Source organism: Aulonocara stuartgranti (genome assembly GCF_965226115.1).
Source record: "Aulonocara stuartgranti genome assembly, chromosome: 15".
Classification (NCBI taxonomy): Eukaryota; Metazoa; Chordata; class Actinopteri; order Cichliformes; family Cichlidae; genus Aulonocara; species Aulonocara stuartgranti.
In genome coordinates this window covers 18,302,915-18,316,074 of record NC_138951.1, presented here as the reverse complement: position 1 = coordinate 18,316,074, position 13,160 = coordinate 18,302,915, and the positions used below count along the sequence as shown (strand labels likewise).

General features: G+C 40.6%; 1 protein-coding gene across 2 annotated transcripts in view; it reads right to left on the bottom strand.

Annotated features, from left to right (window-relative positions):
- map3k5 (mitogen-activated protein kinase kinase kinase 5) overlaps positions 1–13,160 on the bottom strand; it is an 88,335-nt gene that overhangs the window by 37,528 nt on the left and 37,647 nt on the right. For both annotated transcript variants that reach the window (XM_082504909.1, XM_082504910.1), the window contains exons 6-7: positions 11,561–11,667; positions 2,025–2,195 (exon numbers count right to left, since the gene is read on the bottom strand). In XM_082504909.1, coding sequence (XP_082361035.1) covers positions 2,025–2,195; positions 11,561–11,667 — 278 coding nt within the window. The remainder of the gene's footprint in view (positions 1–2,024; positions 2,196–11,560; positions 11,668–13,160) is intronic.

The following is a 13,160-nucleotide window of genomic DNA, read 5'->3' as shown; positions in this document are numbered from 1 at the left end:
TCAATAAGCCGACTTCCGTCAGCTAATGTTAGCCTTGGTGCACTCGCATCACAGCAAAAAGTGAACAAGTAATTCCTCTCAGCCCCTGCAGGTAAGCAGCTGCAGTGTGGTGATTCGAGGGCTTACAGAGAATCAAAGAGCTCACACAGCACTTTCATAGGAGATGGCAAATTTGAGAGTTCAGTTTCAACAAGCTGCTGGAAACCCTGCAAATGCATCTTTCTTTGTGCTTACTCATTAGTGTCAAGCTGACTTAGCTAGTTTTTGGGTAGCAAATATCCAACTCGATCATATCCAAAAGGTCCCTGCAAGTTGTCAGGCTCCAAAAAATGTTAATTAGAAAACGTAAACACCAGAATGTTAATTTACTCACACTAATCTCTTTATTAGATGCCAAACTGTAAGAAGACACAGAAACCTTTAATGTAAAAGTGCAACCAAAAGGATTTCTGACTCCACCCACAAAAAGCTGATTTTAACTCCTCTTTTCTCCCTGGAAGTCCTGATGAAGGTTGATGACAGATCATTTAGTGAAGCCCTGTTCTTACCACTTGCTGTGATCCATCTTTGATGCACGTTGGGTCTCCTCCACTGTGTTAATACTGAAACTCGGTTTCCATTTTGGGGAGAAAGACGACTTTACAAGGGGTAAATTTGATGAGCTGGGTGGGAGGCAAAACCTCCTCCTCAGTGTGGAGTGAATGGCACACAACAACATGAAGAGTGCTGAAAGGTCACTGTTGGATGCCTCCATAGTTTACTCTGACAGCTGGACACTGGAGGATAAACTTACGACTGCCATGAATTTTGAAGAAACGATGTGCATACATCTCATAAGACGTACGCATACATCCTCTGACCTGATGCACTGCCCATACACTTGCCTTACACTGATGACAGCTGCTAACTGGACCATAATAGATCCTCGCTATTAAAATCAGGTCAGCCTGATATTTGAAATCCAGGATAAAAATTGTACGGAGAAACTTTTGAACAGCAGCTGCAATCAAAGTTGTCCAGATGTAAAAATGAAGACAGCCATGAAGGGGAAACTAGCCAAGTATAAATTGTCACTAAAATTCACTCAAACAAATACTGCTTCTAGTTAGGATTAATATAGGACATACAAGACTATATTATACTTGACTTATTGAAACACAGTTTAAAAATATGAGACTTCTTGAGAGATGGCAAATCATCCCTAAAGTGGTTTCCCAAGGATAAAAGACGAGACACAAGAAAGATTCAGCGTGGCAGCAGTTTTTGTGCCAATGCCGCTGAACTTAATGTCTTTTATTTCTGATTTTATTGTTCTAATATGAAGTTACAACAGTCTGATGTTACCCAAACCAGTTTAACTTTATTGAACTGAAAAGTTTCAGCTATTTTTGGTCACACTAGGCAGTGTGGAAGTGATGCAGAGTCTTCAAATAGCAAGGGTTTGTGGTTCTACAGAGATATTAGACAACTAGGACACTTTCCTGAATCATGATGCCATTAATCTTAACCTGTACCAATATTTATATTCACAATGGGGTTTTTTTTTCTTAAATAAATGCTAGCTCACCACTTCCTGTTGCTACCAGCAGCAGAAAAGGCAGCTCAGCTTAACATGCACAAAACATTTAGCAGCTCAAACTATTGTCACTGCTAATGTTTGCTAATTTTACATTTCAGTCATCTTGGTGTGTTATCCATGATCCCTGTAGTCTGGATTTTAATGGTATTGTTCTTATGTTGCTATGAGGTGTTGTTGTGCAATCTCAAAGAATTTTGCACACTACGTGGCTGTGGTTTATTCACAGACTCATTACCAGCAAAGGGTTTTACCTTCATGATGAGAGCCATTATGAAATCCTGCATTGACTGACACCATTCATGATAAACTCTTAATGGTGTGATCTAGTGAGTCACTGTACTTCCCATGCACCCTGCCCTTAGAAATGGTAATTTTTGGTGACTCAGAATGTGTTTGGCTTAGCAGAAATGTCACATGCACACTGACATCCTGCCTGCTCTCTTACCAGAGTGCGCCGTTGTCTCTGCTCTGTGTGTTGGTAAAGTCTGACTCCAGGAACGTGTCCTTATAGATACGTCCCACCAGGCAGTACATGTCACTCGCTACCTGCTCCTCGCCTTCCACCAGGGGCAGCATGATGTCCAGGGCTTTCTGCCTGTCGCCCGGAAGGTTCCTTCTATAACCACACACAGGAAAAAACACAAAAAGGCATGTAACAAGTTAATAACTAACCCCCCAAAACAGCTTTGAGCATATCTAGAGATATCAGTGGATTTAGGTTTGTTATTATTAACACTTATTAATCTTAAAGGGGACTTTTATACCAGTGTCCATAAATTCACTATATCAGTAAGCTCCTTATCCCAGTCCCTTACCAAACTTTCAAAACACTCAGAAGTTAATTACTTGTTCTGAGTGAAAATGTATCTTCCTTTTTGTTTAAATTCTGCTTGTGGTCAAAGCCCGAAAGGGAAAGTACTTCTTTTCGTCAGCAAGGTGTCTAGGCTCAATGGTATCTGGTAAGGGTGGCTCCTGTACACCTCCACTTGAAGGTTTTATGGGCACACCCATTTGCAATCACACCCAGAAGTTTCTGGAGAGATTATATTTGCTCATTTAGCCTGAAAGCACCTTTGCATCTCACAGACAGTAATAGAAAATTACATTCTCCACTGCAACCAGACTTTCTGCAACCAGACAATCAGAACTGATGCAGCTAGTTAAAATATATTTCATATTTTTGCATTTATAAATGTTAATATTTTTTGTATCATGCTTTACACACAATCCAGGTCAGCCGTGCTACAGTTCCAGGGAGATTTGACTTATCAGGCATGTGGTAGACACCCTGATTTAATATTTATTTTACTCCAAATGGAAAAAATAACGAACAAAATAAATGTTGTGCTGTGTTGGAGCAAACTTAAAACCAGCAGATGAGATCATAAACTGTGGTCATTGAGGTCACAAAACAAGTGAGAAACAGGATCATTTTCTTATAGACTTCTATTAAATCTGTTTTCAATTTACAACCAGATGGTGTTACCCCCTACTGGGCATTACAAAGAATGCAATTTTGCCCATGCTTAACTCTTTAGACCGGCAGGCTGTGCTACTTTTTCCTTGCTTCAAGCAGACGTGAGCTACAAAGATGAGATTATTTCTATGCATATCACATCTCATATATGCATTAAATCCATTACAAACCTGCATTTAACTTGTACTGTACGCTCCCCTTTGAATCACTATTGTTGAACAACTGTCTTACATAATCACACCAAGAGTTAATGTATTTTCAAAGCCTAAAGGGTAAACATTAAAATGGTACATGATGGCATTTAAAATACAATTTCTAGAACATGAATAATGACTTATAGTTTTACTGCATACTTAAAAGCTAATGAGACTCAAAGAAATGGCCAAATGACCATGTATATTCTCAAGTGTATAAATAAATAACTGGTTTGAACAGATTGCATTAAAATGAGCATCACCAGCAGCATGCATGTGCATGCGGTGTAGGTGTGTGGAGCAGATAAATATGTGTGTTTTGCGTGTGAGTAGCAAGGGAACAGCTGCAAAGGTATTGTTATTGGACACTAATACCAGGCACAGAGGACGCCACCAGGACCTTAAATTACAGAGGTGACTGGGTTCATTAAGAGAATGCCCAATTTTATTTAGCACTGTGAAGTTCCAATTGCACCACAGGTGTTCAATGAGGGACTAAATGATCAGTTATAACTGACCTGCGAGGAAATAATTTGAGACTCTCTAACGAGCAGTCGAACTGGAAAATAACAAAGAGAGAAAAAGGAATCTATTATGGTATTAAAGAACGAGTGATAACCTCTTCAGTTGGTAATTGCTTACATTACATGGATGTTAACTTTTTCACCGGGTGTCAACAGAAGACATGTTTAACGCTGCTGCTTCATAGTAACAGGAATGCAAATAGGAAGATAGACTGAATTATAAATCTGACTGTCATCTCAGTTGTCTTGATTTATTAGCTACATGAATTATGTTTAATATACCAACTGTTTCCTATAGAAACAGTTGCTACAGGTACATGTTGAGTTTTCAAATCCATTATCTTTTTCTAAACCGACATTTAAACCACAAATGTCAAACTTACTTTAGTTACCAGACATAATATTATGACCACTGACAGGTACGTTAATAACACTGATTATCTCTTCATCAATGCACATTAGGAAGGAAGTGAACATTTTGTCCGCAGAACTGATGTGTTAGAAGCAGAAAAAAATGGGTAAGCGTAAGCATTTGAGCGAATTTAAAGCTGATTCTGACAGAAAGTTGTCCGAATACACAGGGCATTGCAGTTTGCTGTGTATAGGGCTGCAAAGCGGCAGATCAGTCACGGGACCCGCGTTGACTGCCGTCCACCACCGAAAGCACCAAAAATGGCAACGTGAGCATCAGACCTAGACTACAGAGCAATGGAAGAAGGTCGCCAGATTCATCTTCGTCATTTACTAGAGGAACACCTTGTACAGTGTCGTTTCTTTTAATGTAAAGAACTGCAAACCATAGTTTTCAGTCACGTGACTGAATCACTTCCCTGGCAGGCAAACATTAATCCACTATGACCGGAAAGAATGAGAGTATTGCAGGACAAAAGTGTTGTTTTTTTCACTTGTCTCAGGCCAAGACTATTTGGATCATCTATCCGTGGAGGGAAAAACGAAGATTCAAAGATAAATCTGAATTTTGGGGACTTGTGGTTCATATTCTGCCTTTATTTAAATCCCTGAAAGTGGCGACAGAGCTCCAGTTCAGTGACATCTACATCAGTCTTGTAGAGAGTGACTCATCCTAAACTGCTGCCAGGATGAAAGCCATCAAAGTATGTACAGCTACATGTAATTTCAATCTAGATGGGTAAATAATACTGTCGTGCGAAATTTTTCGTCGTTAAAGCAAAGCTAGCTTAAACTACAGCCCTGGAGTAAGTCATTCCATTAATTCTACGACTCTGGCTTGATGGATGATTTTCTGAGACGTGCCTCTCAGGATTTGTGTCCACTCCTGGTCTGAAACCAGGGAGTTTTTGCATATTAGTTGAACGTTTACACCATTACACTGTGAAGCCACTTTAAAAGAAGCAATTAAATACATTTTAAAAAAGCAAACATAAATTAAATTAAATACTGAACTGTGATCACATAATGGTTTCCATACGACTTCTCTCTGCAAATGCATTCCTTATTATGTTTTTTCCCCCCCTTTCACACAGACTGTTTACCTGCAGGGAAATAAAGCCTGTTCAAACACGATTGGTCAACAGAAGTTGGATCACAAATAGAGACCAGGAAGCTTGTGGTTAGGTGCTTGACTGAAGGTGGGAGGAGCGGTGGCCTGTCCTCCTGAATGCATCACAGAAAATGTAAAATGTTCTAATTATGAATGCTAAACAATACAATAAGTTTAAAAATGTATAGCTTTCCTCGCAGTGTTTTTACTTTACTTTTTAATGTGATATTCAAACAAAAGACAAAGTGATACACCGTTTCACACATGTAAAGTAATTTACTGATTTCAGTGTGTCAGTGTGAAACCATATTGTGGCCTATCCCCAGAGATCTATCCCCAGTTGGTTTATTTATTTCTGATTGAATTTTTCTGATTTCCCAAGGCACCCCCCTTGCACCTAGACCAACCTTTGCTTTAGTATTGTGAAATCAAAAAAGGGATTTCTTTTTTAGCAAAGCTTTTCAGCAGTTTTGAACGAAGGAGATAAATGCTGCTGTCCTCAGGTCAGTAAATTGTTTGGAGCGTCTATAAAAAACAACATTTTGAGATTACAATTGGTGTTGCACACATTTTATTTTATGTAAATAACAGCTAAAGTATGGATAGGACAAACAGTATTTATTAATCGGAAAAGATAACAGATTGTGTCCAAAACACAGACTTGGGAGAAGAAATGAGAGGTGATATCCTGCAGAGTTTCACACAGACAAAATGTGTGACAGTCATGAAAAAAACCCTCCTTATTAACATAACGTGGCTTCTCTCCAGGGCGTGAAGGTTAAATAAAACATATGAGCTGACAGCTATTACCATGGAGACTGCCCAGGGGGAAGAGCAACGAGGGAAACAAGATCTGCTCTTCGAATGCATCTCTCCGCTTCCCTCTTTCTTTTCTTCAGAGTGCTGATGGATATTTGGAAATGGGGATTTTTTTTCCTCGATCTCATCAGGCTCTTAGCAGTAAGACCTGCACAGCAGGCCTCCAAGCAGAGCTGAAGCCTGAGGCGGAAGCCCCTTCAACCCACCAGATTCATTTAGAAGCAGAGCACCTACTTTAGATCAATGATTAAGTGCCTATTAAGGCTAAATATTGATAATCTCAAGGCATGGTGTGGGCTGCATGCTGCTTACTCAGAGCTCATTGAAGGTAATGATTTATACGACTGCATCTCAGTGAAGGAATTCATTCAGTTTCACACTCAGAACAGAGTAGATTATTTGACTTTACTATTCTATGGTGCCACCTTCTACAAACTATTATCCGAAGGCAGTTTATGAGTAATTTGAATAAAAGCTTTGAAACAGGCTTAAAAGAAGAGATTGCATTTCCAAGGATATAATTCTACTTCTGCGTGATTATAAATACATAACATAGAGCTGCTAGTGTTCTTTTTAGCAATAGAGGCAATAGCTAGAACATCTATGGGCATGCTCAAATGCACAGAGGCTTCAGGGATGAGTGCTAACGATTGTGTGGAAAACATAAATTCTAAAACGGAGAGATCTGCTTTTGTCTGATCATGCAAATCAAATATTTGGCACTTCAGCACAATGGTGCAAAAATCACGCCTAGCCTTTATGGTGTGTAAAATTATTCCCAGAAATCTTACAGGAGATACCAATGAAACAGAATATGCAGGTGTGTGCTTCCAGATATGTGATATGCTGTGTTTGTGTTTTTATGTTTAGTTTTAGTTTTGTTTTTATGAATTTTTAGTGTTAGTTTTAGCTTTTGGTATCGTGAGAACAATAATTACACAACAGTTAGGATGATTCTGATTCCTGCTTTCTAGTTTCCAGATGCTTTAGTTCTTGTATTAAAGTTCTAGTTTTGTTTTTATGGAGTTTGTATTTGTGTGCAATTTCCTCCATGTTTTCCCTTACTGTAATCAACAGTTTAATATTTGTGTTTTTGTTTCGGGCTTAGTGTTCTCGCCACCGTTGAGTCCCTTCTCTACTATGTTTTTGTGCAGGTTTTTGCATCTCTGTGTTCACTTGGGTTCTCTTGTCATTCCTGGTTTTACTTTGATAGTTAGGTGAATTTCATTTCCTCCCCCATCTCGTCGTCATGACTGTCTACACCTGTGTCTTGTCCACTCTGCTGTTTCTGTTTCTCTGATGTGTATAAATAGTCCCGTCCTTTTTTTTTAGTCATGGTATTTGTGAATCTTTCCCTCATTTTCCCTGCCTCCCTGTTTGAATTTAGAGTCCCTGTTGTTTTTTGCTTTTTTGGGTATATTTGTATTTTCTTTTACAGTGTATCTTACCTATATTTTACCTGTGAGCTGTGTAGCAGAATCCCTATGTCATTACCACATTTGATATTACTTTATTAGCAGTTATTCAGTGGTCCCCCCCCCTCCCAAAAAAAAAAAAGTAATTTGAATATTAAAGTATCCAAATTAAAAATACTCATTATGCAACTTGGTGCATTTTAAAATAATGCGTATCATATCATTGGATTCCAATTGCATAAACATACAAGCTGCATGTTGCAGCTTGTATGTGGGGATATGTGGTGCTTTTTATACTGTTTGGCAGGTCAGTTTTATAATAATACATGGTAATTTATTCGTTTTTTTCTATTTATTTGTCTTTAAAGTTGCTACTAAATGCATACAGTAAAATAAAGTACAGTAAAGTTAAAAATATAATTACTGGCTCCAAAAGTCTCAAAAAGAAGATATGACCTATTTACCACCTTTAGTGCACTCAAAATCTATTTCTCCCTCCCACCAACAAGAACAAATCAGACAACAACACAGTTACACCACCTGTGGCATAACAATCTCCTGGAACAGCTATTGTATTTATGCAATGGTTTACTTGCTGAATAGGTGAACTGACATAAATGCCCTCCTACCCTCTGCTCATGTCGACCTGCTCTAACACTGGAGGATACAACTCAACCTCACCAAAGACACAGAGTTTTCCATCATTACCGCTCATTCAGTGAATTGGTCTGACAAAATGTCTCGGTATGCCGCCTCGAGCTCGCAAATGCAATATCATATAGTGGGAATGGAGCAGCTACTAACAGCGAACACACGGGCATCTTGGCACCCTACAGAAACATTTTCCATTTGCTGCCAAATTAAAGAACAGCATGCTTTATTGCTGTTTGAGGCCATGAAAACCGCAGGAAGTTTACAAGAAAAGCAGCTGGTGAGAAACAAGCAGCCAAAACCTCCTGTTTTGTACATCTGTCTCTTCCTGAGACGAGTACTGTAGCTAGACGCGCACCGATAATGTCACAGCTGCTTAGAGACATACATTTAGGATTTCAATACTGCTCTGCTAACGCAAGATAAATGAAACCGCTAGAATATATTTAAAGAAAACCCTGAACACCATGAAAAATACTCTGTGGCAGCCCTTATGATACTTAGAGAAAAGACTAGGACAAAGGAAAAGAGTGCATTTGCTTCACTGTGTTTAAAAGTTTTTATTCCAGGAAACCTGGGTGTGTTTTGTGAAAGGTACTTAAAGAAAAAGCAGGTGTGTTTAAGTGTATGTCATTGCTTCTCTTCAAAATTTAACAAAATCTTTTTGATACGGTTAAATATTCTTTAGTTTCACATTCTGATAACTTAGTGATATCTTAGTTTACTCTTCATGCATCAATAAAGCATCTAGTTTTATGTAATTTAAATGAAAGCCTTTCAGCGTGGCAAAATTGCCCATCTCTATGACAACATCTGTGTGAAGCATCTCACCAAAGATTTCATGAGGTGGGAGAAAGTCAAAGACTGATAAATAAATAACTTGAAATATATAAAGGCCAGCGCCTTCCCTCTATTTGATGTCCCTTATTCAGTACTCGTGGGTCACACCACAGTCTGTTGGAGCCTGACCATCATTCTCATGTGAACTGCGTAACGAAAGTTTCATGTCCATATCTTACACAGTTGTGACCCTATCAAACTGCCAAATTATGTGATGCAGTGAGCGAGAGGGATGACAGGCAGAAAAGCTTTTAAGGTTTATATCCAACAGAACAGGCAAACATAGCAACACGAGTACAGAAAACAGGGATATGCTGAATATACAGTGTTAGCTCCTGCTACGGTAAGTGTCCCCAGGACTACTTTTCCCCACAGTGACAGATTTAAAAGGTGAACACAATACCAGCGACACTGTGGAGAAGACACATTACTCAAATGTCAAGGGTCGCAAAAAACAAAAACACACACTAAAAAGCTCCTACTGTAACATTTTTCATTAAAGTTTTTATCTGTCAAACTGAAAATGTGTGCATGCTGCAGGGTTTCTGCAGGAAAGGTTTCTGTGGGGTCAGCTTTGGCTCAGTGGACTTTCAGAAAACCTGTTTTAGCCTTGCGACTATGGCTAAAGAACACTTCTCCAACTCCAACCCCCGACGCATGTGGCAAGGACTCCAGACCATTACAGACTACTGGACCACCAAACCCTCCCCTGTATCCTCTGATGTCTCCTTCCTCAACCAGCTCAACAACTTTTATGCTCATTTTGAGCGAGGGAACCCAACAACTACAACCAAAGCAGACATGACGCCAGACCACCAACCTCTGACTCTCTCCCCCACCGATGTAGGAGCGGTGCTGAGCAGGATTAATGTCCACAAGGCTGCAGGTCCTGATGGCATCCCCGGGCGTGTTCTCAGAGCGTGTTCTGGGGAGCTTGCAGGAGTGCTGACAGACATATTCAACCTGTCCTTGGCCCACGCTGTGGTACCGGCCTGCTTCAAATCCACCTCCATCGTTCCGATACCCAAAAACTCCAACCCATCTTGCCTCAATGACTACCGCCCAGTAGCCCTCACCCCCATCGTCACAAAGTGCTTAGAGCGACTGGTCCTAGCACACTTCAAATCCTGTCTCCCCCCCACCCTGGACCCCCACCAATTTGCATACCGTCAGAACAGGAGCACAGAGGATGCAGTCTCCATCGCACTGCACTCTGTCCTCTCACACCTGGACAACAACAACAACACCACGGTGATTGGCCTCATCAGTGACAACGATGAGGCCGCCTACAGGGAGGAGGTGGATCGTCTGGCTGAGTGGTGCGACACAAACAACCTGCTGCTTAACACCGAGAAGACCAAGGAGCTCATCGTGGACTACAGGAGGAATGCTGACCCACATCCACCCATCCACATTAAGGGGACGGCTGTGGAGCGTGTGAGCAGCTTCAAGTTCCTGGGAGTCCACATCTCCGAGGATCTCATCTGGACGACCAACTGCTCCAAGCTGGTCAAGAAGGCTCACCAGAGCCTCTTCTTCTTGAGGACTCTGAGGAAGAACCACCTGTCCTCAGACATCCTGGTGAACTTCTATCGCTGCACCATCGAGAGCATCCTGACCAACTGTATAACAGTCTGGTACGGGAACTGCTCTGCCTCGGACCGGAAGGCGTTGCAGAGGGTTGTGAAAACTGCCCAACACATCGCCGGAGCACCACTTCCTGCCATAAAGGACATCTACAGGAAGTGGTGTCTGAAAAGGGCTGGGAAAATCACCAAAGACCCCAGTCACCCATCACATGGACTCTTCACCCTCCTGCCCTCTGGGAGGCGCCACAGGAGCCTCCGGACTAAGACCACCAGGTACCGGAACAGCTTCTTCCCCACAGCTGTCAGACTCCTGAACTCTGCCTCCTGACATCTGACTCACATTAGACACATGGACTGGAGATACAAACACCCACAACCACCTACACACAAACACACACTGGACAACTGTACCCTCATACACACAATAATAACATGGACTGAACAACCACCCACAACCACTAACACTTTATATAGCCTCTGTAGAAATTATCCACATATCTCGCTTATCTTAACTGCACTACTGTATAGCTCTGTGTAAATAATCATTCTGTACAATACAATAAATTTTAATTCTACAACTGTTTATAACCTGCATATCTCATATTTCTGTATAGTTTTTTATTTCATATTTATATCCTGTTCATAGTCTGTACATACTTATAGTTATAGCATATTCATAACGTACCTTCATACCGTGTACATTATAACATACCATAATAGACCCATTTCTGTAATATACTTACATATCTATATTATTGCTAATATATATTTGTAATATATCTATATCATGGCTAAAGCACTTCTGGATGGATGCATCTGCATTTCGTTGCCTTGTACCTGTGACATGTGCAATGACAATAAAATTGAATTTTATTCTATTCTATTCTATGCAGGTTGGTGGTACAGGTTTACACTGTGGATCTCTATGACACGTATGCTTGTTGCCTTACCGATTCAGAGCAAACGCGTAGTGGAACTTCACATGTGGATGAGCCATGGGGTCAAAGGTCGGAAGCTTCTCCAGAGTCTCTACCAGCTTCACGATGGACTCATAATCCTAGAAGGTAAGAAAAGATCGGCTATTGAGCTGTTCCTCCTGTCACTGGTGTATCTGACATCAATGACACTCTTGTGATGTCACAGCTTTGCAAGTTAAGGAAAAGAAAAAGAAAGGAGGAAGACATTTGCCTTCAGCGCTACCTGGCAGAAAGGCTTTCAGAAGTCACAGAAGATAACATTAAGTGCACCAAAGTCAGTGTAAGGAGCAAGGTAAATACGATCTTGTAGGAACACCACCGGTCACTGCTGAGCACTGTGGGACTAGTGCCCATGTACCTCGGTTCCAGTGCCCTCCAAACACACACTCTGACTCATCAGTGTATTTACTTGCTGCTTTGATCCTCAAGGGAGAGTTTCTGATGTCCTTTTATTTATTATTTCTGAGACTCAACTGTCTGTGTATCACAAAAAGCACTTCAATAATTGAGCTGCCTCTTCATCACATTTTTGTTTCTTGTAGTCACCAAAGCCAAAGCACTTTGAATAATTCAGCACATCCTCAATGCTTATTGTTCTAATTAATGATTCATTAGACTGTGCACTGCCTATGGTGAGTGGGACGATCTGGACAGAGAAAGCCATGGCAATGCGGAGACTAAAGAGGAGAAAGAGCAGAGCGTTTAAGACGAACAGACCAAACGCTTCGCCTAGAGCACTCTACAGGCAGTCTGCAAATGGCCCCGCTTTGAGAAAGTGGCACTGGTAAAGGGATGGTGGAGATAGATTGAAGCTGATTCAGTAACCTTGCTTAAATTTGTACAGCAGATGTGTACAGTAGTTTCTTTTTCAAGGTCAGGGACATCAGCACGCACATTCAGTGCATCGGAGTTGACAGCTGGTTTAAACTTGATAAAGTTGTGGGTGATTAGCTAAATGCCTGAACGTTTATGGAGAAACTTTTTGGCATGCCCTTTTCAAAGTAAAGGCGTGGTGAAATTACCACGTTGAGTTTTTGTTTTGTTAGTATTAAATAGTAACTATTTGTTCCCATTTTTGGTAATTTTATAACATAATTACAATCACAAATTTTAGGAAATTGGTTATCAGAAAATGTAGTAGCAATTAATAAATCAATACATTAAAAAGTCAATTGAAGTTAATTGTTATCTGTAGGCATTTGCTCATTTTTTCCAGTTTATTGTAGTTGAAAAATCTAGCTTAGTATTCACTGCCATGAGGTCATGCTTAGACGCTGCCAAGGAAAATCAGCTGATGGTTCAGCTGTACATTTTGCAATATGCAATTCTCTAATCTCATATAGGGCGTGCCATTTAAGCTGTTTAGCCCGCCCACAGTTACAGTTTCGACAAGCAGCAGTGTGAGCCATCTCCACCACAGCCTCTCATTTCATGCTGTTTCCTGCCTAATCAGTGTTAGGGATTGTTGTCACTGACACCTGCTCTGCTCTGCTGTGTGCTGGAAGTCTTGCTGTTGCTCTCCTTGCCCTTTGCATTCCAAGTATGCACGATGAAGGGAAGTCCCAAAACAGAG